Source organism: Saimiri boliviensis, chromosome 14 (assembly GCF_048565385.1).
Source record: "Saimiri boliviensis isolate mSaiBol1 chromosome 14, mSaiBol1.pri, whole genome shotgun sequence".
Taxonomy (NCBI): domain Eukaryota; kingdom Metazoa; phylum Chordata; class Mammalia; order Primates; family Cebidae; genus Saimiri; species Saimiri boliviensis.
Genome location: NC_133462.1, coordinates 27,384,953 through 27,411,361, shown reverse-complemented (window position 1 = coordinate 27,411,361; position 26,409 = coordinate 27,384,953). Strand labels below are relative to the sequence as shown.

Genomic DNA, 26,409 nt, shown 5'->3' with positions numbered 1-26,409 from the left:
AAACTCCGTCTCAAAAAAAAAAAACAAAACAAAACAAAAACAAAAAACAACTTTTTTTTTTCCTACCTGTGCCTTCTGAGTTGAAGTGATTCTCCTGCCTCAGCCTTCCAAGTAGCTGGGATTACAGGCATGCAGCATCCTGCTTGGCTAATTTTTCTGTAGAGGCAGTGTTTCTCCATGTTGGTCAGGCTGCTCTCAAACTCCTGACCTCAGGTGATCTGCTTGCCTCAGTTTCCCAAAGTGCTGGGATTACAGGTGTGAGCCAGTGACTCCATCAAGAGATTGTTTTTTAATAGGTGGCATTATTTATGATCTTTTCTATAGAAAACTAAAGATATTAAAATGTAAGCTACATAATGAATATCTAACTTGAGAGGCTCTTTGGGGTTAGGTTATAATATTGAGTGATATATGAGGTAGGTGTTCAGAGTAACATTCTGCATTATGAGAAGAAAACATGTTGAATTATTTTACAAATCAAACTGGTATTGTATTTTTGTACTAATTCTACTTTTATATATTACATACATTTGTATAACATTATAACAATTTTATAAAATATTAAATTTTCTAACATTTTATGATAAAAATATAAAATTGGATAAAATGAAATATATATTTGGACCTCTGGTTATATAAAATTTTATACAATTTTAAAAATTATATAGTTATAAAATATGTAAAATTATATAAAGATGCAGTACTTTTTAAAAATTTTAGATTGTGAAACTAATAGTGCAATTCAACATTTTCAAGATGTTAAATAGCATTTCACATGCAGTGAGGTGTTATTATGCCACAAACTTTATCCTCTACCACTTTACTCAATGGTGTAGGTAAAAGATGGTAACTATGTTAAAAGCAGCATAATGGATGAACATCTCTAGTGATTTTTTTTGTGCCAGTGGCCTTCAACCGCAAATAAGTTAAAGAATATTGTTTCTGGCCGGGCGCGGTGGCTCAAGCCTGTAATCCCAGCACTTTGGGAGGCCGAGGCGGGTGGATCACAAGGTCAAGAGATCGAGACTGTCCTGGTCAACATGGTGAAACCCCTTCTCTACTAAAAATACAAAAAAATTAGCTGGGCATGGTGGCACGTGCCTGTAATCCCAGCTACTCAGGAGGCTGAGGCAGGAGAATTGCCTGAACCCAGGAGGTGGAGGTTGCTGTGAGCCAAGATCGCGCCATTGCACTCCCGCCTGGGTAACAATAGCCTAAAAAAAAGAAAAAAAAGAAAAAAAAAAAAGAAAAAAAAGAAAAGAAAAAAAAAAAAGAAAAAAAAAAAAAAAAAGAATATTGTTTCTGTAGATTAAATTTTTATTGTTTTTAATCATTTAAATTTATTTAAATTTTGACATACTTTTAAAAAATACTTTTTAAAAAGTATTTTAAAGTATTTATGATAAAAATATAAAATTGGATAAAATGAAATATATATTTGGACCTCTGGTTATATAAAATTTTATACAATTTAAAAAATTACATAAAAATATGTAAAATTTTCTTCTCATAATGCAGAATATTACTCTGAAGACCTACCTCATACTTTTTCTACGAAGCATGTCGCTGGTAATGTCATAGAGGTTGCATTATATCTGTAGACCATTCTGTGTAATACAAACATTTAACTATTAATAATGCCAGTTCATGAATAATAATAATTCAGTGCCGGGCGGGTTGGCTAAAGCCTGTAATCCCAGCACTTTGGGAGGCCGAGGCGGGTGGATCACGAGGTCGAGAGATCAAGACCATCCTGGTCAACATGGTGAAACCCCGTCTCTACTAAAAATACAAAAAACTAGCTGGGCATGGTGGCGCGTGCCTGTAATCCCAGCTACTCAGGAGGCTGAGGCAGGAGAACTGCCTGAGCCCAGGAGGCGGAGGTTGCGGTGAGCCGAGATCGCGCCATTGCACTCCAGCCTGGGTAACAAGAGCGAAAACTCCGTCTCAGAAAAAAAAAAAAAGAAAAGAAAAAATAACGCCGGGCGCGGTGGCTCAAGCCTGTAATCCCAGCACTTTGGGAGGGCGAGGTGGGTGGATCACGAGGTCGAGAGATCGAGAACATCCTGGTCAACGTGGTGAAACCCCATCTCTACTAAAAATACAAAAAATTAGCTGGGCATGGTGGCGCGTGCCTGTAGTCCCAGCTACTCAGGAGGCTGAGGCAGGAGAATTGCCTGAACCCAGGAGGCAGAGCTTGCGGTGAGCAGAGATCGCGCCATTGCACTCCAGCCTGGGTAACAAGAGCGACACTCTGTCTCAAAAAAAAAAGAAGCCGGGCGCGGTGGCTCAAGCCGGTAATCTCAGCACTTTGGGAGGCCGAGGCGGGCGGATCACGAGGTCAAGAGATCGAGACCACCCTGGTCAACATGGTGAAACCCCGTCTCTACTAAAAATACAAAAAATTAGCTGGGCATGGTGGCGCATGCCTGTAATCCCAGCTACTCAGGAGGCTGAGGCTGGAGAATTGCCTGAACCCAGGAGGCGGAGGTTGCGGTGAGCTGAGATCATGCCATTGCACTCCAGCCTGGGTAACAAGAGCGAAACTCCGTCTCAAAAAAAAAAAAAGAAAAAAAAGAAAAAAAAAAGAAAAAATAATTCATTATGTATTACTTAATTTCTATCACGTCCTTTAGAGTTGAATGTATTGTTATAACCAATATATCTCACCAACATGATTTCTTTTACTGTTTGAAAAGTTAGAAAAGTTTGAGGTGTTGTTAAAAGCATTGTCATGTTTCTGCTTTGTAGAGTTTCTCTCCAGTATGAATTATCTCACATTTTTTAAGAACTGAGGACTAGTTAATGGCTGTGCCATATTTTTCACACTCATAGGGTTTCTCTGCAGTGCGAATTTTCTTATGTTTAGTAAGATATGAGTACTAGTTAAAGGTTTTGTCACATTCATCACATTTGTAGAGTTTCTCTCCTGTATGAATACTCTTAGGTCTAGTAAGGTATGAGGATAGGGTAAAGCCTTTGCCACATTCTTCACATTTGTAGGGTTTCTCTCCAGTATGAATTATTTTATGATTAGTAAGGTGTGAGGACTGTTTAAAATCTTTGCCACATTCTTCACATTTGTAGGGTCTCTGTCCAGTATGAATCATCTTATGTTTACTAAGGGTTGAAAATACATTAAAGGTTTTGTTACATTCTTTACATTTGTAGGGTTTCTCTCCTGTATGAATTATCTTATGTCTACTAAGGTATGAGGATAGGGTAAAGCCTTTGCCACATTCTTGACATTTGTAGGGTTTCTCTCCTGTATGAATTCTCTTATGTCTAGTAAGGTGTGCATGCCGGTTAAAAGCTTTACCACATTCTTCACATTTGTAGGGTTTCTCTCCAGTATGAATTCTCTTATGTGCAGTAAGGTATGAAGATAGGGTAAAGGCTTTGCCACATTCTTCACATTTGTAGGGTTTCTCTCCTGTATGAAATTTCTTATGATTAGTAAGGTTTAAGGACTGTTTAAAAGCTTTGCCACATTCTTCACATTTGTAAGGTTTCTCTTCAGTATGAATTATCTTATGTTTAGTAAGGTGTGAGGACCGATTAAAAGCTTTTCCACATTCTTCACATTTGTAGAATTTCTCTCCAGTATGAATTTTTTTATGTCTACTAAGAGTTGAGGAATCCTTAAAAGCTTTCCCACATTCTTTACATTTGTAAAATTTCTCTGCAGTATGAACTCTCCTGTGTGTACGAAGGGCTGAGACCCAGGAAAAGGTTTTGCCACATTCTTCACATTTGTAGGGTTTCTCTCCTGTATGCATTATTTTATGTCTATTAAGAGTTGAGGAATCCTTAAAAGCTTTCCCACATTCTTCACATTTGTAAAATTTCTCTGCAGTATGAACTCTCCTGTGTGTACGAAGGGCTGAGGCCCAGGAAAAGGCTTTGCCACATTCTTCACATTTGTAGGGTTTCTCTCCTGTATGAATTATCTTATGTCTAGTAAGGAATGAGAATAGGATAAACCCTTTGCCACATTCTTCACATTTGTAGGGTTTTTCTTTAGTATGAATTATCTTATGTGTAGTAAGGGTTGAGAATACACTAAAGGCTTTGCCACATTCTTCACATTTGTAGGGTTTCTCTCCAGTATAAAATTTCTTATGATTAATAAGGTTCGAGGACTGTTTAAAAGCTTTGCCACATTCTTCACATTTGTAAGGTTTCTCTTCAGTATGAATTGTCTTATGTTTAGTAAGGTGTGAGGACCAATTAAAAGCTTTTCCACATTCTTCGCATTGGTAAGAATTCTCTCTAATATGAATTCTTTTATGTTTACTTAGGTGTAAAAGCACGCAAAATGATTTGCCACATTTTTTACATTTGAAAGGTTTCTTTCCAGTATGTCTTGTCTTATGTCTATTTGAATTTAGCAATTTAAGAAAGACTTTCACATATTCATCACATTGAAGTGTTTTGCTTCTTTTAGCTGTCAAACACTGGTTTAGTTCATTATAACTTTCTTTGTGCACATTAAACTTATTCACACTTTTACAGCCTTTTCTTAACTGTAAATCCTTATGTCCACATTTTTCATATTCTGTCAGTACCATTTTTTGAAAAGAATCTTTTATGCCCAGCATTGGCCAAAGGTCTTGGCCAAAATGAGAACACAGAACTGAAAGAAATAAAAATAACAAATTACTTCACTTACTAGGCTGAGATAAATATACATTATAAATCTAACCTATAACATCATACAAACTACATAAATAAGATAGCATAGCAAAATAGCAAAGGCCCTAATTTTTTTTTTTTTTTTTTTTTTTTGAGACGGATTTTCACTCTTGTTACCCAGGCTGGAGTACAATGGCGCAATCTCGGCTCACCGCAACCTCCGCCTCTTAGGTTCAAGCAATTCTCCTGCCTCAGCCTCCTGAGTAGCTGGGATTACAGGCACGCACCACCATGCCCAGCTAATTTTTTTGTATTTTTAGTAAAGATGGGGTTTCACCATGTTGACCAGGTTGGTCTCGATCTCTTGACCTCATGATCCACCCGCCTTGGCCTCCCAAAGTGCTGGGATTACAGGCTTGAACCACCGTGCCTGGCCTAGACAAGACACATTCTAAGAACATGTTTGAGAGACTCTTAGAATCTCTGACCCAGACATTTATTCAAAGTATGTCAGGAGATAGCCATATTTTAAAGATTGGGACACATTAACTTTAATGTTCAAATTTTAAGAAAAGATTAAAATGTATATACAAAAGGGCAATGTGCTTTTGAGAAAAACATAAAATTTTCAGAAATAAAAATTGATGTGTACATTTATTTTAAAAATTAAAAATAATAATGAGTGAACTGTGAACACAGAGAACTATAAACAATCAGAAAAGTGTAAATAACAAAAACATTTAAAATACTTAAAAAAATAAAAACAGGCCGGGCGCGGTGGCTCAAGCCTGTAATCCCAGCACTTTGGGAGGCCGAGGCGGGTGGATCACAAGGTCGAGAGATCGAGACCAACCTGGTCAACATGGTGAAACCCCGTCTCTACTAAAAAAATACAAAAAATTAGCTGGGCATGGTGGCACGTGCCTATAATCCCAGCTACTCAGGAGGCTGAGGCAGGAGAATTGCCTGAACCCAGGAGGCGGAGGTTGCGGTGAGCCGAGATCGCGCCATTGCACTCCAGCCTGGGTAACAAGAGCGAAACTCCGTCTCAAAAAAAATAAAAATAAAAATAAAAAATAAAAATAAAAAAAATAAAAAAATAAAAACAGCCCAGGTGTGGTGGCTCACACCTGTAATCTCAGCACTTTGGGAGGTCAAGGTGGGCTGTTCACAAGGTCAGGAGATTGAGACCATTCTGCCCAACATGGTGAAACTCCTTCTCTACTAAAAATACAAAATTAGCTGAGTATTGTGGCAGGCGCCTATAATCCCAGCTACTGGGGAGGCCGAGGTAGAAGAATTGCTTGAACCAGTGAGCCAAGATCATGCCACTACATTCCAGCCTGGTAACAGATTGAGACTTTATCTAAAAAAAAAAAAAAAAAAATTAACTATTTTAAAAGTCACAGAAAAGAGAATGTTAGGAGCTGCAAGGTAAAAGTGATGTGTTGGCTGGGAGTATACCTCATACATGTAAACCCACCACATTGGGAGGTTGAGGCAGAGTATCACCTGAGGTCAGCAGTTTAAGACCAGCCTCATCAACATGGAGAAGCTCTGTACCTACTAAAAATACAAACTTATCTAGGCTTTAACTAAGTTTGTATGTGGTGGTGTATCCCTGTAATCCCAGCAACTCAGAAGGCTGAGGCAGTAGAAACGGAAATGCGGAGGTTTTGATGAACTGAAATTGTTCCACTGCACTCCAGCCTGAGCAAGAAGAGTGAAACTCCACCCCCACTAAAACAAATGGAAAAACAAAATAAAACAAAACAAAAAACTAAAAATGTACCAATACATAGACATAAAACACACTGATCAGCATGCTCTTTTTCGAAGGTTGAAATAATACCTTGAAGATGTTTATAATGTTCAATGTAATGTACAGAATAAACACAATGTTTTTCAAAATTTCTCATTCCATTTTTGAGGTAATAAAAGTAGCAACCTCAGGCCGAGCGCGGTGGCTCAAGCCTGTAATCCCAGCACTTTGGGGGGCCGAGGCGGGTGGATCACGAGGTCAACAGATTGAGACCATCCTGGTCAACATGGTGAAACCCCGTCTCTACTAAAAATACAAAAAAATTAGCTGGGCATGGTGGCGCATGCCTGTAATCCCAGCTACTCAGGAGGCTGAGGCAGGAGTATTGCCTGAACCCAGGAGGCGGAGGTTGCGGTGAGCCGAGATGGCATCATTGCACTCCAGCCTGGGTAACAACAGCAAAACTCCGTCTCAAAAAAAAAAAATAGCAACCTCTTGAGTATATGGAATCTCAAAAGGCGATGAAGTACCCAACAGTCTTCAAAAGAAGAAACAATGATAAAGGCATTACAGTTTCTGATTTGAAAACACATTACAGGACGTTTTTGAGAGAGGGGACTAAAAAAGAAAAAATACTACAGGCCAGGCACAGTGGTGCCTGCTACTTGGGAGGCTGAGGCAGGAGAATCACTTGAACCTGGCAGGCAAAAGTTAACGGTGAGCTGAGATCATAACACTGCACTCCAGCCTGGGTGACAGAGCAGGACTCCATCTCAAAAAAAAAAAAAAAGGCCGGGCACAGTGGCTCAAGCCTGTAATCCCAGCACTTTGGGAGGCCGAGGCGGGTGGATCACGAGGTCAAGAGATCGAGACCATCCTGGTCAACATGGTGAAACCCCGTCTCTACTAAAAATACAAAAAATTAGCTGGGCATGGTGGCGCATGCCTGTAATCCCAGCTACTCAGGAGGCTGAGGCAGGAGAATTGCCTGAACCCAGGAGGCGGAGGTTGTGGTGAGCCAAGATTGTGCCATTGCACTCCGGCCTGGGTAACAAGAGTGAAACTCCGTCTCAAAAAAAAAAAAAAAAAAAAAAGCCAAAAAGCCAATACAGATATTGATTGACTTACGACCTATGCAACTTACGACCATTCGACTTTACCACAACCGCTAGCCACGACTGCTCCGCGTCTGGCAGCACAAACGTTGCCCAGCTCGGCGTACAACAGTGTGGACCAGCTTCTGGCAGCACTACCATCTCCGCGTGGACCACTTCAACTGTACTTACAGCTTACTCAACTTACGACCAAATCGTGTTACGACCGGTCTGTCGGAACCAATCGTGGTCGAGCACTAGCTGTAGAATAGGGACCACTACTCACACACACTTTATACATGATGCAAAAAGAGAACTCATATGCCGTGAAGAGGACTTTGGCTCTCACTGTAAACCTGAAGGAAGATCAATGAAGGAAAAGTAGACTGCTTCGAGAATTTGAAAGTGTAAGAGAGAACATGGCCCTATGTGAGAACAGTAACAACAAAACAAACACACACCTCAGGCTTCCCAGAAACTATCTGCTTTGGAACACAGCTTCCGAAAACACATTGTAGGGACTGTTTTTTTTTTTTTTTTTTTAAATCTTCCAACCTTTCAACTATGTCAACTGTTTTATTCACTCTCACCTACCTGGGGGCTTGCCTACCATACTGTGTCTCTTCATATTCCAGGGCTCTTTTCCTTGCTCCAGACAGGTGATCAGATCTGCCTTAGAGACAGCAATACCTGCTTTATTAAAAACAAATTACATGAATCTTGCTCATATTCTCAAATTATCAATCTAGTATCGTGCTTAGTAAAGAGGATGTCATAGAATAATCTAGAAAATTAATCCCAAAATACTATTAATGACAGAAAATTCTTAACATTTAGAAAATATTTTAAATTAGTAAGTTCTTAATTTTACTACCTGGTACTCATGAGTCAAAAATTAGTGGTGGCAAGTAGAATTACATAGGGGCAACAATATTTTATACCACTAAATTTCTGAAATTGCCACTATTGTAGAGTAAAGGATACGGACCAACTCAGGAATGTAAAAGGTTAAGGCCAAGATAAAACATTTAAGTTTTTTCTGCATGGACAGTTCGAGATTTTTTGAAAACAGGGATTAGAAATTCATTATGGAAAGCATAAATTATCAAAAATTATTTTAGAGCCGGGCGCGGTGGCTCAAGCCTGTAATCCCAGCACTCTGGGAGGCCGAGGCGGGTGGATCACAAGGTCGAGAGATCGAGACCATCCTGGTCAACATGGTGAAACCCCGTCTCTACTAAAAATACAAAAAATTAGCTGGGCATGGTGGCGCGTGCCTGTAATCCCAGCTACTCAGGAGGCTGAGGCAGGAGAATTGCCTGAGCCCAGGAGGCGGAGGTTGCGGTGAGCCGAGATCGTGCCATTGCACTCCAGCCTGGGTAACAAGAGCGAAACTCAGTCTCAAAAAAAAAAAAAAAAAAAAAATTATTTTAGAAAAACAGAAAACAGAAATGAAACCTTTAGGATATACAAGGAATTGTGTATTAAAGTTATTCTCACCTAAGAAGGCCAGGTTCCTGTAGTTCTCTAACATCACTTTTCTATACAAATCCTGCTGTGCTGTGTCCAGGCACTGCCACTCCTCCAGAGAAAATTCGATGGCCACATCCCTAAATGTCAACGACCCCTGAAACACACACAACATGCACATACATTTACAAGTGTCCATGGGTGGAATTTATTAAGTTAAGATTAAATGAAAGAGTAAAGAAAATTGGTTCTGACTTACAGAAATGACTAAAATTATCCAACGGTTTTTAACACAGAAATAGTATCTAATTTATTCTCTAACTCTGAGAAAAGAGAATGGCATAAGATCCACAACACCAGTATATATAATACTTTTATGAATGATAAAGTATAAAACTAAAGGCATAAGCACAAACATGTACATTTTTAGTGCTATATTTGCATCACAAAGAATGAATTGTCCATACGTTTCAGACAGAAAAAACATGTTGAATTAGAAGGCACCTTTTATGGCAGGGTGAGGTGGCTCACACCTGTAATCCCAGCACTTTGGGGGCTGAGGTAGGCAGATTACGAGGTCAGGAGTTTTGAGTCCAGCCTGGTCAGCATGGTGAAACCCTATCTCTACTAAAAATAACAAAAAATTAGCAGGCGCCAGGCGCGGTGGCTCAAGCCTGTAATCCCAGCACTTTGGGAGGCCGAGGCGGGTGGATCACGAGGTCGAGAGATCGAGACCATCCTGGTCAACATGGTGAAACCCCGTCTCTACTAAAAATACAAAACATTAGCTGGGCATGGTGGCACGTGCCTGTAATCCCAGCTACTTAGGAGGCTGAGGCAGGAGAATTGCCTGAACCCAGGAGGCGGAGGTTGCGGTGAGCCGAGATCGCGCCATTGCACTCCAGCCTGGGTAACAAGGGCGAAACCTGTCTCAAAAAAAAAAAAAAAAAAAAAAAAAAATTAGCAGGCATGGTGGCAGGCATCTATAGTCCCAGCTACTCAGACAGCTGAGGCCAGAAAGTTGCTTGAACACAGCAGATGGAGGTTGCAGTGAGCCAAGATGGTGCTACTGCACTCTAGCCTGGGCGACAGAGCAAGACTCAATCTCAAAGGAAAAAAAAAAAAAAAAAAAAAAAGGCACCTCTTAACGTTTTAATGTGTAAATTAAACTGGCGATCTTGTGCATATTTTTCTTTTCAGAAGATCTAAAATAAAGTCTGAGTTTCTAAATTTCTTTCTTTTTCCTTTTCCAGTCCCTAAGCTCTTTTATTCAATTGTATATGAGTTTCTGAATTTCTAACAAGCTCACTAGTAATGCCAATGTGTTTGGCACAAGAGTATTTTGCCAAATATCCAGTAAGTGGAAACAAACATCCTGTGTTTTACCCAGTTATTCTGACCTGTAAACAAAGAGTCTTCATTTTCCAAAGACAGAGATAGGCAAAACAAAACAAAACAAGAAAGGCAGCTGCCAGATTAAATGATGTGATGCTTTACGCACAGCTCTTTAGCTACATAAATAAACTTAATAATGAGGAGAAATATAAGTAACTCTATAGTGAAATATATATTTTAGAGAGAGCTCTTTAAGTAAATTTTATTTTTATTTTTTATTTTTAGTTTTTTTTGGGACGGAGTTTCACTCTTGTTACCCAGGCTGGAGTGCAATGGTGCGACCTTGGCCCACTGCAACCTCCACCTCTTGGGTTCAGGCAATTCTCCTGCCTCAGCCTCCTGAGTGGCTGGGGTTACAGGCACGTGCCACCATGCCCAGCTAATTTTTTGTAATTTTTTTTTTTTTTTTTTGAGACGGAGTTTCGCTCTTGTTACCCAGGCTGGAGTGCAATGGCGCGATCTCGGCTCACCACAACCTCCGCCTCCTGGGTTCAGGCAATTCTCCTGCCTCAGCCTCCTGAGTAGCTGGGATTACAGGCACGTGCCACCATGCTCAGCTAATTTTTTGTATTTTTAGTAGAGACGGGGTTTCACCATGTTGACCAGGTTGGTCTCGATATCTCGACCTTGTGATCCACCCGCCTCAGCCTCCCAAAGTGCTGGGATTACAGGCTTGAGCCACCGCGCCCGGCTAATTTTTTGTATTTTTAGTAGAGATGGGGTTTCACCATGTTGACCAGGATGGTCTCGATCTGTTGACCTCGTGATCCACCTGCCTCGGCCTCCCAAAGTGCTGGGATTACAGGCTTGAGCCACTGCGCCTGGCCTCTTATTTTTTCTTTTTTTTTTTTTTTTTTTTTTTTTGAGACAGAGTCTGGCTTTGCCACCAGGTGTCAGGCAGGAGTGCAGTGGCACAATCTCAGCTCACTGCAACCTCTGCCTCCTGGGTTCAAGCAATTCTCCTGCATCAGTCTCCCTAGCTGGGACTACAGGCATGCACCACCATGCCCAGCTAATTTTTTGTATTTTTTTTAGTAGAGACAGGGTTTTACCATGTTGGCCAGAATGGTCTCGATCTCCTGACCTTGTGATCCACCCACCTCGGCCTCCCAAAGTGCTGGGATTATAGGCATAAGCCACCGCACCCGGCAACTAAGTAAATTTTAAAACCAACTGTGCTAGGACAATTTCTTTTCTTTTTTTTTTTCTTTTTTTTTTTGGTGCCACGACTCAGATACGAACCAAGGCTGCTGCAGGCACAGGACAATGTTTTATGATGTGCTGATGTACACTGAAGAAGAAAGCATCACTGCTGAGATATTGTCCATCAGAAAGAAAATTATAGTCTGAATTTAACAATACAGAAAAATCAGTTTTATGCTGCCTTCAAGATACAGATATCTGGCCGGGCGCGGTGCCTCAAGCCTGTAATCCCAGCACTTTGGGAACCCGAGGTGGGTGGATCACGAGGTCGAGAGATCGAGACCATCCTGGTCAACATGGTGAAACCCCGTCTCTACTGAAAATACAAAAAATTAGCTGGGCATGGTGGCACGTGCCTGTAGTCCCAGCTACTCAGGAGGCTGAGGCAGGAGAATTGCCTGAACCCAGGAGGCAGAGGTTGCGGTGAGCCGAGATCGCGCCATTGTACTCCAGCCTGGGTAACAAGAGGGAAACTCCGTCTCAAAAAAAAAAAAAAAAAAAAAAAGATACAGGTATCTTCTATGTTCCGTAATTTTTAATAACAATTTAGAGTAGCCTTTATCACCCTAGAGAACAGGTATCTCCCAATAATTTTTGTTTCAGAGCTTTAGTAATAACCGAGCGAGTTAGAAGGAATGTACCACACACTGAGTTCCAAATTAAGAATCCTTTTTCTTAGCTGGCGACCTCGGCTAATACTCAAAGTTCTCTTGGCTCCAAGGAAGGGGCCTGATTATCTTTTATACCTTGATTTAGGTAGGGGAGCCAGATCCTGGCTGAGGCAGAATTTTACAGAAGCAGAACAGGAAGTTAGATGAGGAAGCTGGTAACCAGGGGACAGTAAGTTCCCAGGATTGTTAGTTGCTAAGGGTATTTCTATTTTTATTTATTTTTTTATTTTTTTTTTGAGACGGAGTTTCGCTCTTGTTACCCAGGCTGGAGTGCAATGGCGCGATATCGGCTCACCGCAACCTCCGCCTCCTGGGTTCAGGCAATTCTCCTGCCTCAGCCTCCGGAGTAGCTGGGATTACAGGCACGCGCCACCACGCCCAGCTAATTTTTTGCACCTTTAGTAGAGACGGGGTTTCACCATGTTGACCAGGATGGTCTCGATCTCTTGACCTCGTGATCCACCCGCCTCGGCCTCCCAAAGTGCTGGGATTACAGGCTTGAGCCACCGCGCCCGGCCAGTTGCTAAGGGTATTTCTATACAATCACTAAGGGGGATAGCATGGGGAACTTTCCATACAATCAATCACCAAGGAAGGGATTCACAATAGCAGATAGACTTGGGAAGCAGGATGTGGTTACAGTGGTTACAGGTGCTGTGAACCACTTTTAACCCTTCAAAGCTTTGAGTGCAGTTCAAAGCTTTGAGTGCAACAGGTGACCCAGTAATGCACCGGAGGGGGCCTCGGCAGAGAGGGAAAGGCTCAACAGAGCTTCTCAGGTTTGCAGCTAAGATGGAGTCAGTTAGGCTAACCCAGGTTAGGTTATTACACTTTCATGGTGATAAATGCCATCCTGTCTAAACAAGCATTTTCTTTTTTTTTTTTTTTTTGAGACGGAGTTTCGCTCTTGTTACCCAGGCTGGAGTGCAATGGTGCGATCTCGGCTCACCGCAACCTCCGCCTCCTGGGCTCAGGCAATTCTCCTGCCTCAGCCTCCTGAGTAGCTGGGATTACAGGCACGCGCCACCACGCCCAGCTAGTTTTTTGTATTTTTAGTAGAGACGGGGTTTCACCATGTTGACCAGGATGGTCTCGATCTCTCGACCTTGTGATCCACCCGCCTCGGCCTCCGAAAGTGCTGGGATTACAGGCTTAAGCCACCGCACTCGGCTTCAAGCATTTTCTTTTTTTCTTTTTTTTTTTTTTTTAGACGGAGTTTCGCTCGTTACCCAGGCTGGAGTGCAATGGCACGATCTCGGCTCACCGCAACCTCTGCCTCCTGGGTTCAGGCAATTCTCCTGCCTCAGCCTCCTGAGTAGCTGGGATTATAGGCAGGCGCCACCATGCCCAGCTAATTTTTTGTATTTTTAGTAGAGACGGGGTTTCACCATGTTGACCAGGTTGGTCTCGATCTCTCGACCTTGTGATCCACCCGCCTCGGCCTCCCAAAGTGCTGGGATTACAGGCTTGAGCCACCGCGCCCGGCTTTTTTTTTTTTTTTTTTTTATGAGAGGGAGTTTCGCTCTTGTTACCCAGGCTGGAGTGCAATGGCGTGATCTCGGCTCACCGCAACCTCTGCCTCCTGGGTTCAGGCAATTCTCCTGCCTCAGCCTCCTGAGTAGCTGGGATTACAGGCACGCGCTACCATGCCCAGCTAATTTTTTGTATTTTTGGTAGAGACGGGGTTTCACCATGTTGACCAGGATGGTCTCGATCTCTTGACCTCGTGATCCACCCACCTCGGCCTCCCAAAGTGCTGGGATTACAGGCTTGAGCCACCGCGCCCGGCCTTCAAGCATTTTCTTAATCCTGTTCCACATAGAGCTAATGAATGAAACCTCGTTACATGTTCTCCCATCTTTACTAAGGACCCGAGCTTTCCCTCAATAGGAATCATGAGCATCCACACCTTTCCATGTTCAACAGCAACAAAGGCAACATTTTTAATATTGCAGATTATAAATGCATGGTGAGAATTCTGCAGGCATATAAAAAGCCATGATTTAGAAAGTGCAGAGATGGCTCTGTGATTAAGGAGATAAATATTTAGCAAACACCCTTGACTGTCAACAGAATTTTAAAAATTAAAACAAACTCATTGGAACAAAAGAAACACAAGTAGAGAAGTAAAGGTCTGTGGCAACTAAATGCTTGGCACTCCAGGAAGCAGAGTGTACACAGCTCTTCATCTGACACATGTTTCGCTAAAACAAACCAACCAATTTTTTTCTTCCACCATTTTTGGAAATTCTTTTTCAGATGATATTCTCTGGAGTAGTTACACCAGTATTCTCAGAAAATTCCTTTAAAGGTGTCAGCACCACCTGTTTACCTGCTGGCCTCACACCCACAGATAAAAGAACTAAGACCTGCAGAAAAAGCCCACCCATTTCTGTTTTGTATAACAGAAGACTTTCAGGAACAATGAGCTGCTCCATTAATATAAAAATAGGTTTCTCTATTTCTGTATTCAGGAGTCCACGCCCACCACAAATACCAGCAAGTTCTGCTACAGTAATGGAAATATGGGTCACACTGATCTCTCCCTACCAAAACCAAACAGAACAGTTCCTGTGACCAAGTGTAAAGGTGAAACTTCACTCTCATGAATGTATGAACCCCTCATACTTAATTCTGGTCTCACCTCAGAGTCACATGAGACACAATTAAAACAACATAAATACTTTCACCTAGAAAAATAAACACAACCCATGGAAAGGTACAAGTAAAGAGATTTCTGCAAATTGGCCATGTAATCCTAATGAGAAGCCTGGGCTGATAACCACTTAGCTAACCATTGCCTCCCAAACTTTAATGAGCTCAAAAATCACTTAGTAATGTTGGTCCCACTCTATGTAATTTGATTCTGGAGTTTTGTAAAGGGTCCATGGATGGCTGTTTTAAAGAATTCCCCTGTCAATGCTGATGTGCTCCCCTGGACGAGCTATAAGCATTAGAGAAAGCAGGCACAGCACAGAGTCCCTTACACTCAGCACTCTTCACACCGCAAATAATTCTGGTAGAAATAAAGACAAAAAAGCTCCATTCACTCCTTCGGAGACGTTATCTACCTGCACTCAAAATGGTCCAGCATTTCACATACCAATGCAGGCTTCCCTGCAATACAGCCTCTAACAAAACTAGGCTGTCCTGAACCCTGGTAATAGAATTGTTTACCTTTATACCAAGAAGGTTGGGAAAGCACCAACGTATGAATGTGGTGTGTGCCCCGGCAGACTTCGAGGGGTTTGTGCCATAAGACCAAAAGTTCTTATGAGAACTTCTTTCCAAAACAAAGAAACATGTCAGCGGAGCCTATGGTGGTTCCATGTGTGCTAAATGTGTTTGTGACAGGATCAAGCATGTTTTCCTTATTGAGGAGCAGAAAATCATCATGAAGGTGTTGAAGGTGCAAGAACAGAGTCAAAAAGCTAAATAAAATATCAAAAATTTTGAGTAATAAAAATGAAAAGTTTGTTTAAGAGGGAGTCTCGCCGGGCGCGGTGGCTCAAGCCTGTAATCCCAGCACTTTGGGAGGCCGAGGCGGGTGGATCACGAGGTCGAGAGATCGAGACCATCCTGGTCAACATGGTGAAACCCCGTCTCTACTAAAAATACAAAAAATTAGCTAGGCATGGTGGCACGTGCCTGTAATCCCAGCTACTCAGGAGGCTGAGGCAGGAGAATTGCCTGAGCCCAGGAGGCGGAGGTTGCGGTGAGCCGAGATCGCGCCATTGCACTCCAGCCTGGGTAACAAGGGCGAAACTCCGTCTCAAAAAAAAAAAAAGAGGGAGTCTCACTCTTGTTTCCAGGCTGGAGTGCAATGGCACGATCTTGGCTCACTGCAACCTCCACTTCCTAGGTTCAAGTGATTCTCCTGCGTCAGCCTCTCGAGTAGCTGGGACTACAGCCATGCGCCATCATACCCAGCTAATTTTAGTATTTTTAATAGAGACGGGGTTTCACCATGTTGGCCAGGATGGTATTGATCTCTTGATCTTGTGATCCACAAACCTCGGCCTTCCAAAGTGCTGGGATTACAGGTGTTAGCCACCACGCCCAGCCTAAAAATAAAAGATTTGTATAAAAAGACAAAAAACATCTCCATTCTAAAGTTTCATATTCTTTGCTGGCTCCTTAAAGTTTGCAGAAAAAACAGAAGGCAGCAATATAAATAACTAAAAGCTAAATATAGACAGGTAAAGATCTACAGATAAAGAAATATAAACATAGAAAAAATTTAATGTAGTTTAGAGAAAATTTTTCGTGTTTATATTTACTTGTTTGTGAATTGTGGAGTGACTACTAGATCTGCAGGAATAAAAACCAAGTTGCCGTGCGCGGTGGCTCAAGCCTGTAATCCCAGCACTTTCGGAGGCCGAGGCGGGTGAATCACGAGGTCGAGAGATCGAGACCATCCTGGTCAACATGGTGAAACCCCGTCTCTACTAAAAATACAAAAAATTTGCTGGGCATGGTGGCACGTGCCTGTAATCCCAGCTACTCAGGAGGTTGAGGCAGGAGAATTGCCTGAACCCAGGAGGCAGAGGTTGCGGTGAGCCGAGATCGTGCCATTGCACTGCAGCCTGGGTAACAAGAGCGAAACTCCGTCTCAAGGAAAAAAAAAAAAAAAACCAAGTTGCCAAATGGAATGTTTCTGTAAACACTGATTTTCCTATAAAATTTAAAAATTAAGATCTTGCCGGCCGCGGTGGCTCAAGCCTGTAATCCCAGCACTTTGGGAGGCCGAGGCGGGGGGATCACGAGGTCGAGAGATGGAGATCATCCTGGTCAACATGTGAAACCCCGTCTCTACTAAAAATACAAAAAAACTAGCTGGGGGTGGTGGCGCGTGCCTGTAATCCCAGCTACTTAGGAGGCTGAGGCAGGAGAATTGCCTGAGCCCAGGAGGCGGAGGTTGCGGTGAGCCGAGATCGCGCCATTGCACTCCAGCCTGGGTAACAAGAGCGAAAACTCCGTCTCGGGGGAAAAAAAAAAAAAAAAAAAAAAAAAATTAAGATCTTGAGGGCCAGGTGCGGTGGCTCACGCCTGTAATCCCAGCACTTTGGGAGGCTGAGGCGGGTGGATCACCAGGTCAAGAGATCGAGACCATCCTGGTCAACATGGTGAAACCCCATCTCTACTAAAAATAAAAAAAATCATCTGGGCATGGTGGCACGTGCCTGTAATCCCAGCCACTCAGGAGGCTGAGGCAGGAGAATTGCCTGAGCCCAGGAGGAGGAGGTTGCGGTGAGCTGAGATCACGCCATTGCACTCCAGCCTGGGTAACAAGAGCGAAACTCCATCTCAAAAAAAAAAAAAAAAATTAAGATCTTGAACTGTATACTTTATTTTTCTTATTTATCTGTTTTTGGGTTTCAGGATATTGTAAACACCTCTAGAAAGTCAGCACACTTTGTCAGCCAAAACTTGAATCTTTATACATCAGTTTTGTAAGGAAAGACTCCAGAGTGGGGCCAGACCTAAATAAGTCCTCCAAAAAGGGTGGGTCTGATCAGAACTGAGGCAGGGAGAAGACCCTAGGTAGAATTTGTTGTCTATGCCTCTGGGGTACTTCCAGTTCTGTTTTTCCTAAGCTTATCTAAAAAACTTAAATTTCACAGTTTTTGTAACTTTAACCAATTTTTGCCACTGCGTTTTCAATTTTATAACATAAACTAATAAGCAATTTAAATCAATCTTTTAAAGTTTTCACTTTCTAGGATAATTTTAGTGGAAGATAAATATGTATTCTTAGAAAAGTAAAAAAAACAAACAAACAAAAAAACACATAACTCTTCCGTCCATAAATATTCCTTCAGGTAATAACATCAGAAGTCACAATATTTAAAAAAAAAAAAAGTTGAGGCTGGGCGCGGTGTCTCAAGCCTGTAATCCCAGCACTTTGGGAGGCCAAGGCGGGTGGATCACAAGGTCAAGAGATCAAGACCATCCTGGTCAACATGGTAAAACCCCGTGTCTCCTGAAAATAGAAAAAAAAAATTAGCTGGGCATGGTGGTGCGTGCCTGTAATCCCAGCTACTCAGGAGGCTGAGGCAGGAGAATTACCTGAACCCGGGAGGCGGAGGTTGCAGTGAGCCGAGATCATGCCATTGCACTCCAGCCTGGGTAACAAGAGTGAAACTCTGTCTCAAAAAAAAAAAAAAAAAAAAGTGGATCGAGTTTTTTGTTTGTTTGTTTTGGCACACATCTATCTATTCATTGTACCAACCATATGATGCTTAATTCAATCTTGTATCCAGTGGCGAGTCTAGACTAAAAATTTGTGGATAGTAGGGACCATGACTACTGTATCTATTTTTTGAATAATGATATGTAATGGAAGCAATTAGTTTATTTGTCTGAGTCAGCAGACCTCCTCTTTGTCTTTCACCCAAGTACCAGAAAACTTCAGAAACTCTCATCTGGGTACCAACCAAAGTTATCTCTTGTATCAGGGAGAAGACAACACAGGATAACTGCTTTCTCTTACACTGATACAGAAGCAGAATTAATCATTCTTGTCAGCCTGACACAGTTCTGCCCTGGACATCCTCAAATGTCTGCAAGACACCTAGCTGCTTGCGAGAGGATTTCCAGTGACCCAGGGCTGATGGTCAAATGATAACCCAGGCTGGAGAAACTCAGGCTGATTCTAAATAGAAAATGGAACTGCCTTGGTGGAGCTCCAGAAGCTGGATTCTTATCCTGATTTGCTAGCTTTTAGGTAAGAAGAAGGACAAGAATATTCTATTCCAATATAATAATTTAAAGGTAGGTATAGTTGTGGTCATGGCCCTGAATACTTTATGGCCTTGATATCTCACTCTTAAGATGTTTGTTAGGCCGGGCGCGATGGCTCAAGCCTATAATCCCAGCACTTTGGGAGGCCGAGGCGGGTGGATCACTAGGTCAAGAGAGATCATCCTGGTCAAAAAGGTAAAACCCCATCTCTACTAAAAATACAAAAAATTAGCTGGGCATGGTGGTGCATGCCTGTAATACCAGCTACTCAGGAGGCTGAGGCAGGAGAATTGCCTGCACCCAGGAGGTGGAGGTTGCAGTGAGCCGAGATCGCGCCATTGCACTCCAGCCTGGGTAACAAGAGCGAAACTCCCAACTCAAAAAAAAAAAAAAAAAAAAAAAAGGCCTGGTGCGGTGGCTCAAGCCTGTAATCCCAGCACTTTGGGAGGCCGAGGCGGGTGGATCACGAGGTCAAGAGATTGAGACCATCCTGGTCAACATGGTGAAACCCCGTCTCTACTAAAAACACAAAAAACTAGCTGGGCATGGTGGCGCGTGCCTGTAATCCCAGCTACTCAGGAGGCTGAGGCAGGAGAATTGCCTGAACCCAGGAGGCGGAGGTTGCGGTGAGCCGAGATCGCGCCATTGCACTCCAGCCTGGGTAACAAGAGCGAAACTCCGTCACAAAAAAAAAAAAAAATGCCGGGCGCGGTGGCTCAAGCCTGTAATCCCAGCACTTTGGGAGGCCGAGGCGGGTGGATCATGAGGTCAAGAGATCGAGACCATCCTGGTCAACATGGTGAAACCCCGTCTCTACTAAAAATACAAAAAATTAGCTGGGCATGGTGGCGTGTGCCTGTAATCCCAGCTACTCAGGAGGCTGAGGCAGGAAAATTGCCTGAACCCAGGAAGCGGAGGTTGCAGTGAGCCGAGATCTCGCCATTGCACACCAGCCTGGGTAACAAGAGCGAAACTCTGCCTCAAAAAAAAAAAAAAAAAAAAAAAAAAAAAAATGCTTGTTTACACTTACAGATTGTCATCAGCTTCTATTTACAACCTGGAACCTCTCACATAACTGTAGCAGTCACTACACAAGATCTGAAAAGCTTAAAGAGCCACATTCTCAAAGGGGGGCTTTAAAATTTCTGTGTTGACAGCCTGGCACCATTGCTCACACCTGTAATCCCAGCACTCTGGAGGCTGAGGTGGGTCAGCTATCTGATCTTTGACAACGCTGATGTAAGGAATGTGAAAAGAACTCCCTATTTAAGAAATGGTGCTGGAACAACTAGTTAGAACTATGTAGAAGATTAAAACTGGTCCCCTTCCTTATACCATATGTAAAAATCAACTCAAGATGAATTAAAGACTTAAATGCAAAACTTATGATTAAAAAAAAAAAACCTGGAAGATAAATAACCTAGAAACTACCATACTAGGCATAGAAACTAGCAAAGATTTCAAGATGAAGATACCAAAAGCAACTGCAACAAAAGCAAAAATTGACAAATGGAACCGAATTAAACTTAAGAGCTCTTGCACAGAAAAGGAAAATATTAACACACTAAACAGACAATCAACAAAATTTTCTTTTAAAGTTGCCAATTATTGGGCCGGGCACGGTGGCTCAAGCCTGTAATCCCAGCACTTTGGGAGGCCGAGGCGGGTGGATCACAAGGTCGAGAGATCGAGACCATCCTGGTCAACATGGTGAAACCCCGTCTCTACTAAAGATACAAAAAATTAGCCGGGCATGGTGGCACGTGCCTGTAATCCCAGCTACTCAGGAGGCTGTGGCAGGAGAATTGCTTGAACCCAGGAGGCGGAGGTTGCGGTGAGCCGAGATCGCGCCATTGCACCCTGGCCTGGGTAACAAGAGCAAAACTCCGTCTCAAAAAAAAAAAAAAAAAAAGTTGCCAACTATTTCTTACAGATTTAATATCCAGAATTAAGACACTTAAATAACTTTACAAGAAAACAACATACCACCATATTTTAAAAGTAGGCTAAAAACACATGAACAGATGTTCTTGAAAACAGAAATATGTAGCTAGCAAAAATATTTTTTAAAATTCTCATCACATTAGAGAAACTCGAAAGCCGGGCACAGTGGCTCAAGCCTGTAATCCCAGCACTTTGAGCGGCCGAGGCGGGTGGATCACGAGGTCAAGAGATCACGAGGTCAAGAGATCGAGACCATCCCGCTCAAAATGAAACCCCGTCTCTACTAAAAATACAAAACATTAGCTGGGCATGGTGGCACGTGCCTGTAATCCCAGCTAATCAGGAGGCTGAGGCAGGAGAATTGCCTGAACCCAGGAGGCGGAGGTTGTGGTGAGCCGAGATTGCGCCATTGCACTCCAGCCTGGGTAACAAGAGTGAAACTCCGTCTAAAAAAAAAAGAGAAACACAAACAAAACAAAACAAAACAAAAAACTACAAGGAGATACCATCTCACACCAGTCAGAATGGCTATTGTTAAATAGTGAAGTATCCTAGTCACGGCACCAGAAAGAAAAAAAGTGAGTAACAGGTCAGGCATGGTGGCTTATGCCTGTAATCCCAGCACTCTGAGAGGCTGAGGCAGGTAGATCACATGGTCAGCAGTTCAAGACGACCCTGATCTAAAACGGTGAAACCCCCGTCTCTACTAAAAAAAAAAATAAATAAAAATTAGCCAGGTGCAGTGGCTCATGCCTGTAGTCCCAACTACTTGGGAAGCTATTGGGAAAAACAGCAGAGGAGAAAGGACTTACAGAGTGCCTACGTAAATTGGTTATGAGTAACACATAAGGAACAACAAACTTCGGAAGACTGCAGGAGGCCTCTGAGGAGGAAGGCCTCTCCATGCCTCATGTTCCAGTGCAGGGTGACCTCAGCTCTGTTACCATAAACATTGTGCTCAAGGACGTAAAACCCCTTCGTAGCACTATGATGTAGCCAGACTTGTAGGCTCCTTGTAAGGCCAGCATTCCATCAGCTGTACATAGATAATAAGCTAAAGATAACCACATGTTCTTTTTTTGTGAAACTCCCAAACCGCCACTATTAACAGTCCTTAGAATGACACACCAGTTCCGGCTCACTGATACACTTTTGGCTCACTGATTCACTCCACCATCACCCCAACCCTACCCTATAGATCATAGTGATTGTAATCAATAAATGGTGTGGATGATTAGAGCTCGGGACCTTCGCTGTTTCCTCTAGGGTAATAAAGTGCTGTCCCCCTGGTCCCACTTTTTCTCTTAATCTTTTTCTCATTCCTTCATCACCACCTAACTTGGGGTACCCAGGGGTGATGTAGGGCTAGCTTTCTATAGAAAGACCAGACAGAAAAATTGCCTGAACACGGGAGGCCGAGATTGCAGTGAGCCGAGATCGTGCCACTGCACTCCAGCCTAGGCGAAAGAGCAAGACTAGGTCTCAAAAAAATAAACAACAAAAGAACCCACGTAACTGTATCTAACCAATTACTAAATTTGGTTTTCTTCATCATGCATTTTATAAAAGACTTGCCTTCAAGCCTCTCTTATAGACCACAAACTACAAACCATAGCTGGGTGCTCTACAATTCTAGAACCACTCTTTGATGAAATTCTTTAATATCTTTGCAGAGACTCCCACATATTTTTAATAGGAGAAAATACGAACTGGGAACCCCATGGAACAACGCTGTTCCCATGCATGCACCCGCAGACCAAGTCAGGATTCTCCCCACGACCCTCCCGTGGTCCCTGCACAATCTGGAAGAGAAGCCGCGCTTCGGGTGCAAAGCTGCCCAGAAAGTGCTTCAGGCCAGGGCACACTCAGGGCGCAGGGAAAAGACAGGACATCCGGGGCCGGCTGTTGGCGCAGCCACCACCTTATGGCTGAAGGGGACTGAGGCTGAGCTGGGCAAGGAAAACTCAGGCACAGACTGTGGAGCTTACTGTGGGAAGGCCTGAGTCCCGCCACAACCACTTCCCCTCTCTCGAAATGTAACACCCAGCACTCTCACCATTTCTAGGCTTCCAGGGGATCCCGGCATCTTAGCTGTGGATCTCCCAAAGCTTGCAGGTCACGGGGCCACAGAGGCTGGGTTTCTAGGAGCGGAGAACCAAAGGAGTGAAGACGGGACCTGGAGTTCCGACTGCTGTGAGAGACAAAGGGCCCGCCACATCCCGGAAGCTGTGCTGTTCTCTCCAGCTGCGTGCCTGATTGGACGGTTCACAGCCCAGCGTCGCTGATTGGATAACGTTTAAAACCCCACCCTCTCAGGCCCTGAGTGACAGAAGTTGTGATTAGATGCTGGACTGAGGAGTGACAGCCTAGGCTGCTGTCTGTTCAGTCAGGGCTTCCTCCCTGAACTGAGCTAGGCCCACCACAGAGAGTATTTGCATTCAACCCTGTGCATAAAGTAATATGCATTTGTAAATAATATATCATATGGCTGTACATAAATGAAAAGAATATAATAACAAATGTTTTAAATTTTCAGCTTTTTTTTTTTTCCATGGCCGGGCACCATGGCTCACACCTGTAATCCCAGCACTTGGGGAGGCAGGGGCAGGTGGATCATGAGGTCAGCATGGCCAAGGTGGTGAAACCCCATCTCTACTAAAAAATACGAAAATTAGCCGGGCATGGTGGCATATACCTGTAATCCCAGCTACTCAGGAGGCTGAGGCAGAAAATTGCTTGAACCCGGGAGTAGGAAGTTACCTTGAGAAACCCAAAGTCCAGGGAGGAAATTCTGCAAGGCTGAGCAGGAACAATGGTTGCAGATTGCATGTTGCAGGGGAAGAGCAATTAGTTGAGGCAGGAAAAAGTTGTTTCACTTCTTTCTATAGCTACATGATTACTTATGGTAATCTCAGACTTTCTGGCTTCTGGGGACCATCCGAAGGTGTACGTGTGGGTCTCCAACGTTATAATGGCCAGGCTTGGACTCGGAGGCCTAACATTGGCTTATGGTTCTTTGAACAGGCAGCATGAGATTTCAAAAAGGAGGTAATCCTCTGAGATAAAATATGAGCTACATATGAATTTTGAATTTTCTAGTAGTCAAACGTTAAAAAGAAACAAGGGGACAGGTGCGGTGGCTCAGGCCTGCAGTCACAGCACTGTTGAAGTTCTAGGCCGGTGGATCACGAGGTCAGGAGTTTGAGACCAGCCTGGCTAACATGGTGAAACCTCGTCTCTACTAAATATACGAAAGTTACCCGGACACTGTGGCGGGCGTCTGTAATCCCAGCTGCTCAGGAGGCTTGAGGCGGGAGAATTGCTTAAACCCGGGAGGCAGATATTGCAGTGAGCAGAGGTCGTACAGCTATACTCCAGCCTGGGCGAACGACTCCCTCTCAAAGAAAAAAAGAAAGAAAGAAAGAAAGAAAGAAAACAGGGGGCCAGCACCGCGGCTAACGCCTGTAATCCCAGGACTTTGGGCAACTGAGGTGGGCGGATCAAGAGGTCAAGAGATGGGCTGGGCGCGGTAGCTCACGCCTGTAATCCCAGCACTTTGGGAGGCCGAGGCGGGTGGATCACAAGGTCAAGAGATCGAGACCATCCTGGTCAACATGGTGAAACCCCGTCTCTACTAAAAATACAAAAAATTAGCTGGGCATGGTGGCGCGTGCCTGTAATCCCAGCTACTCAGGAGGCTGAGGCAGGAGAATTGCCTGAACCCAGGAGGCGGAGGTTGCGGTGAGCCGAGATCGCGCCATTGCACTCCAGCCTGGGTAACAAGAGCGAAACTCCGACTCAAAAAAAAAAAAAAAAAAAAAAAAAAAAAAAAAAGCCGGGCGCAGTGGCCCAAGCCTGTAATCTCAGCACTTTGGGAGGCTGAGACGGGTGGATCACGAGGTCGAGAGATCGAGACCATCCTGGTCAACATGGTGAAACCCCGTCTCTACTAAAAATACAAAAAGTCAGCTGGGCATGGTGGCGCATGCCTGTAATCCCAGCTACTCAGGAGGCTGAGGTAGGAGAATTGCCTGAACCCAGGAGGCGGAGGTTGCGGTGAGCTGAGATCGCGCCATTGCACTCCAGCCTGGGTAACAAGAGCGAAACTCCGTCTCAAAAAAAAAAAAAAAAAAAAAGAGGAAAATAATTGCTTTGCTGGATTTTCAGTGCATGCAAATCACAATCACCATTACAAAAGATCAAGTTAATTACAGATTATTCAGACATGTAACACACATCTAAATATTAAATTGACACCACAATAAAATATTTAAATCTGTGAAAAGACACTAGAACATATGGTCAATAATACCATGAGCTGCCGCAGGTTTTGGTTTTTTTTTTATTTGAGATGGAGTTTCGCTCTTGTTACCCAGACTGGAGTGCAATGGCGCGATCTCGGCTCATTGCAACCTCCGCCTCCTGAGTTCAGGCAATTCTCCTGCCTCAGCCTCCCGAGTAGCTGGGATTACAGGCACGCACCACCATGCCCAGCTAATTTTTTGTATTTTTAGTAGAGAAGGGGTTTCACCATGTTGACCAGGATAGTCTCGATCTCTTGACCTCGTGATCCACCCGCCTCGGCTTCCCAAAGTGCTGGGATTACAGGCTTGAGCCACCGCGCCCGGCCTTTTTTTTTTTTTTTTTTTTTTTTTTTTTGAGACGGAGTTTCACTCTTTTTTTTTTTTTTTTTTTGAGACGGAGTTTCGCTCTTGTTACCCAGGCTGGAGTGCAATGGCGCGATCTCGGCTCACCGCAACCTCTGCCTCCTGGGTTCAGGCAATTCTCCTGCCTCAGCCTCCTGAGTAGCTGGGATTACAGGCACGTGCCACCATGCCCAGCTAATTTTTTGTATTTTTAGTAGCGATGGGGTTTCACCATGTTGACCAGGATGGTCTCGATCTCTTGACTTTGTGATCCACCCGCCTCGGCCTCCCAAAGTGCTGGGATTACAGGCTTGAGCCACCACGCCCGGCCAGAGTTTCACTCTTGTTACCCAGGCTGGAGTGCAATGGCACGATCTCGGCTCACCGCAACCTCTACCTCCTGGGTTCAGACAATTCACCTGCCTCAGCCTCCTGAGTAGCTGGGATTATAGGCACACACCACCATGCCCAGCTAATTTTTTTTTTTTTTTTTGTATTTTTAGTAGAGACGAGGTTTCACCATGTTGACCAGGATGGTCTCGATCTCTCGACCTCGTGATCCACCTGCCTCGGCCTCCCAAAGTGCTGGGATTACAGGCTTGAGCCACCGCACCCGGCTGCCGCAGGTTTTTAATAGATAATGCAAATGACAATCAGTTCTTTATGCCACCAGAAGAGGAAAAACTGGTACTGGTGAATCTCATTCATATCAAGGAAGAAAAAAATGCACAATTCAATATGTAAAAAAGATTGTTTATACCAGATACATACATCATAATCATGGTTATTTGATATGAATATTAAGTATTCTGTATTAGAGTTTGAAAAATATAATTCTGTTGCTT

At 43.4% G+C, this 26,409-nt stretch overlaps 1 protein-coding gene across 1 annotated transcript; it reads right to left on the bottom strand.

Moving 5' to 3' along the window:
• Window positions 1–2,882: 2,882 nt before the first annotated feature.
• Window positions 2,883–23,019, bottom strand: LOC120362650 (uncharacterized). Its single transcript, XM_039465486.2, has 4 exons — window positions 22,975–23,019; window positions 8,992–9,118; window positions 8,086–8,181; window positions 2,883–4,636 (listed from the first exon to the last, which is right to left on the bottom strand). Exons 1-4 carry the CDS (start codon window positions 23,002–23,004, stop codon window positions 2,883–2,885), a joined length of 2,007 nt encoding a protein of 668 aa, XP_039321420.2. The 5' UTR covers window positions 23,005–23,019.
• Between the last annotated feature and the right edge of the window lie 3,390 nt (window positions 23,020–26,409).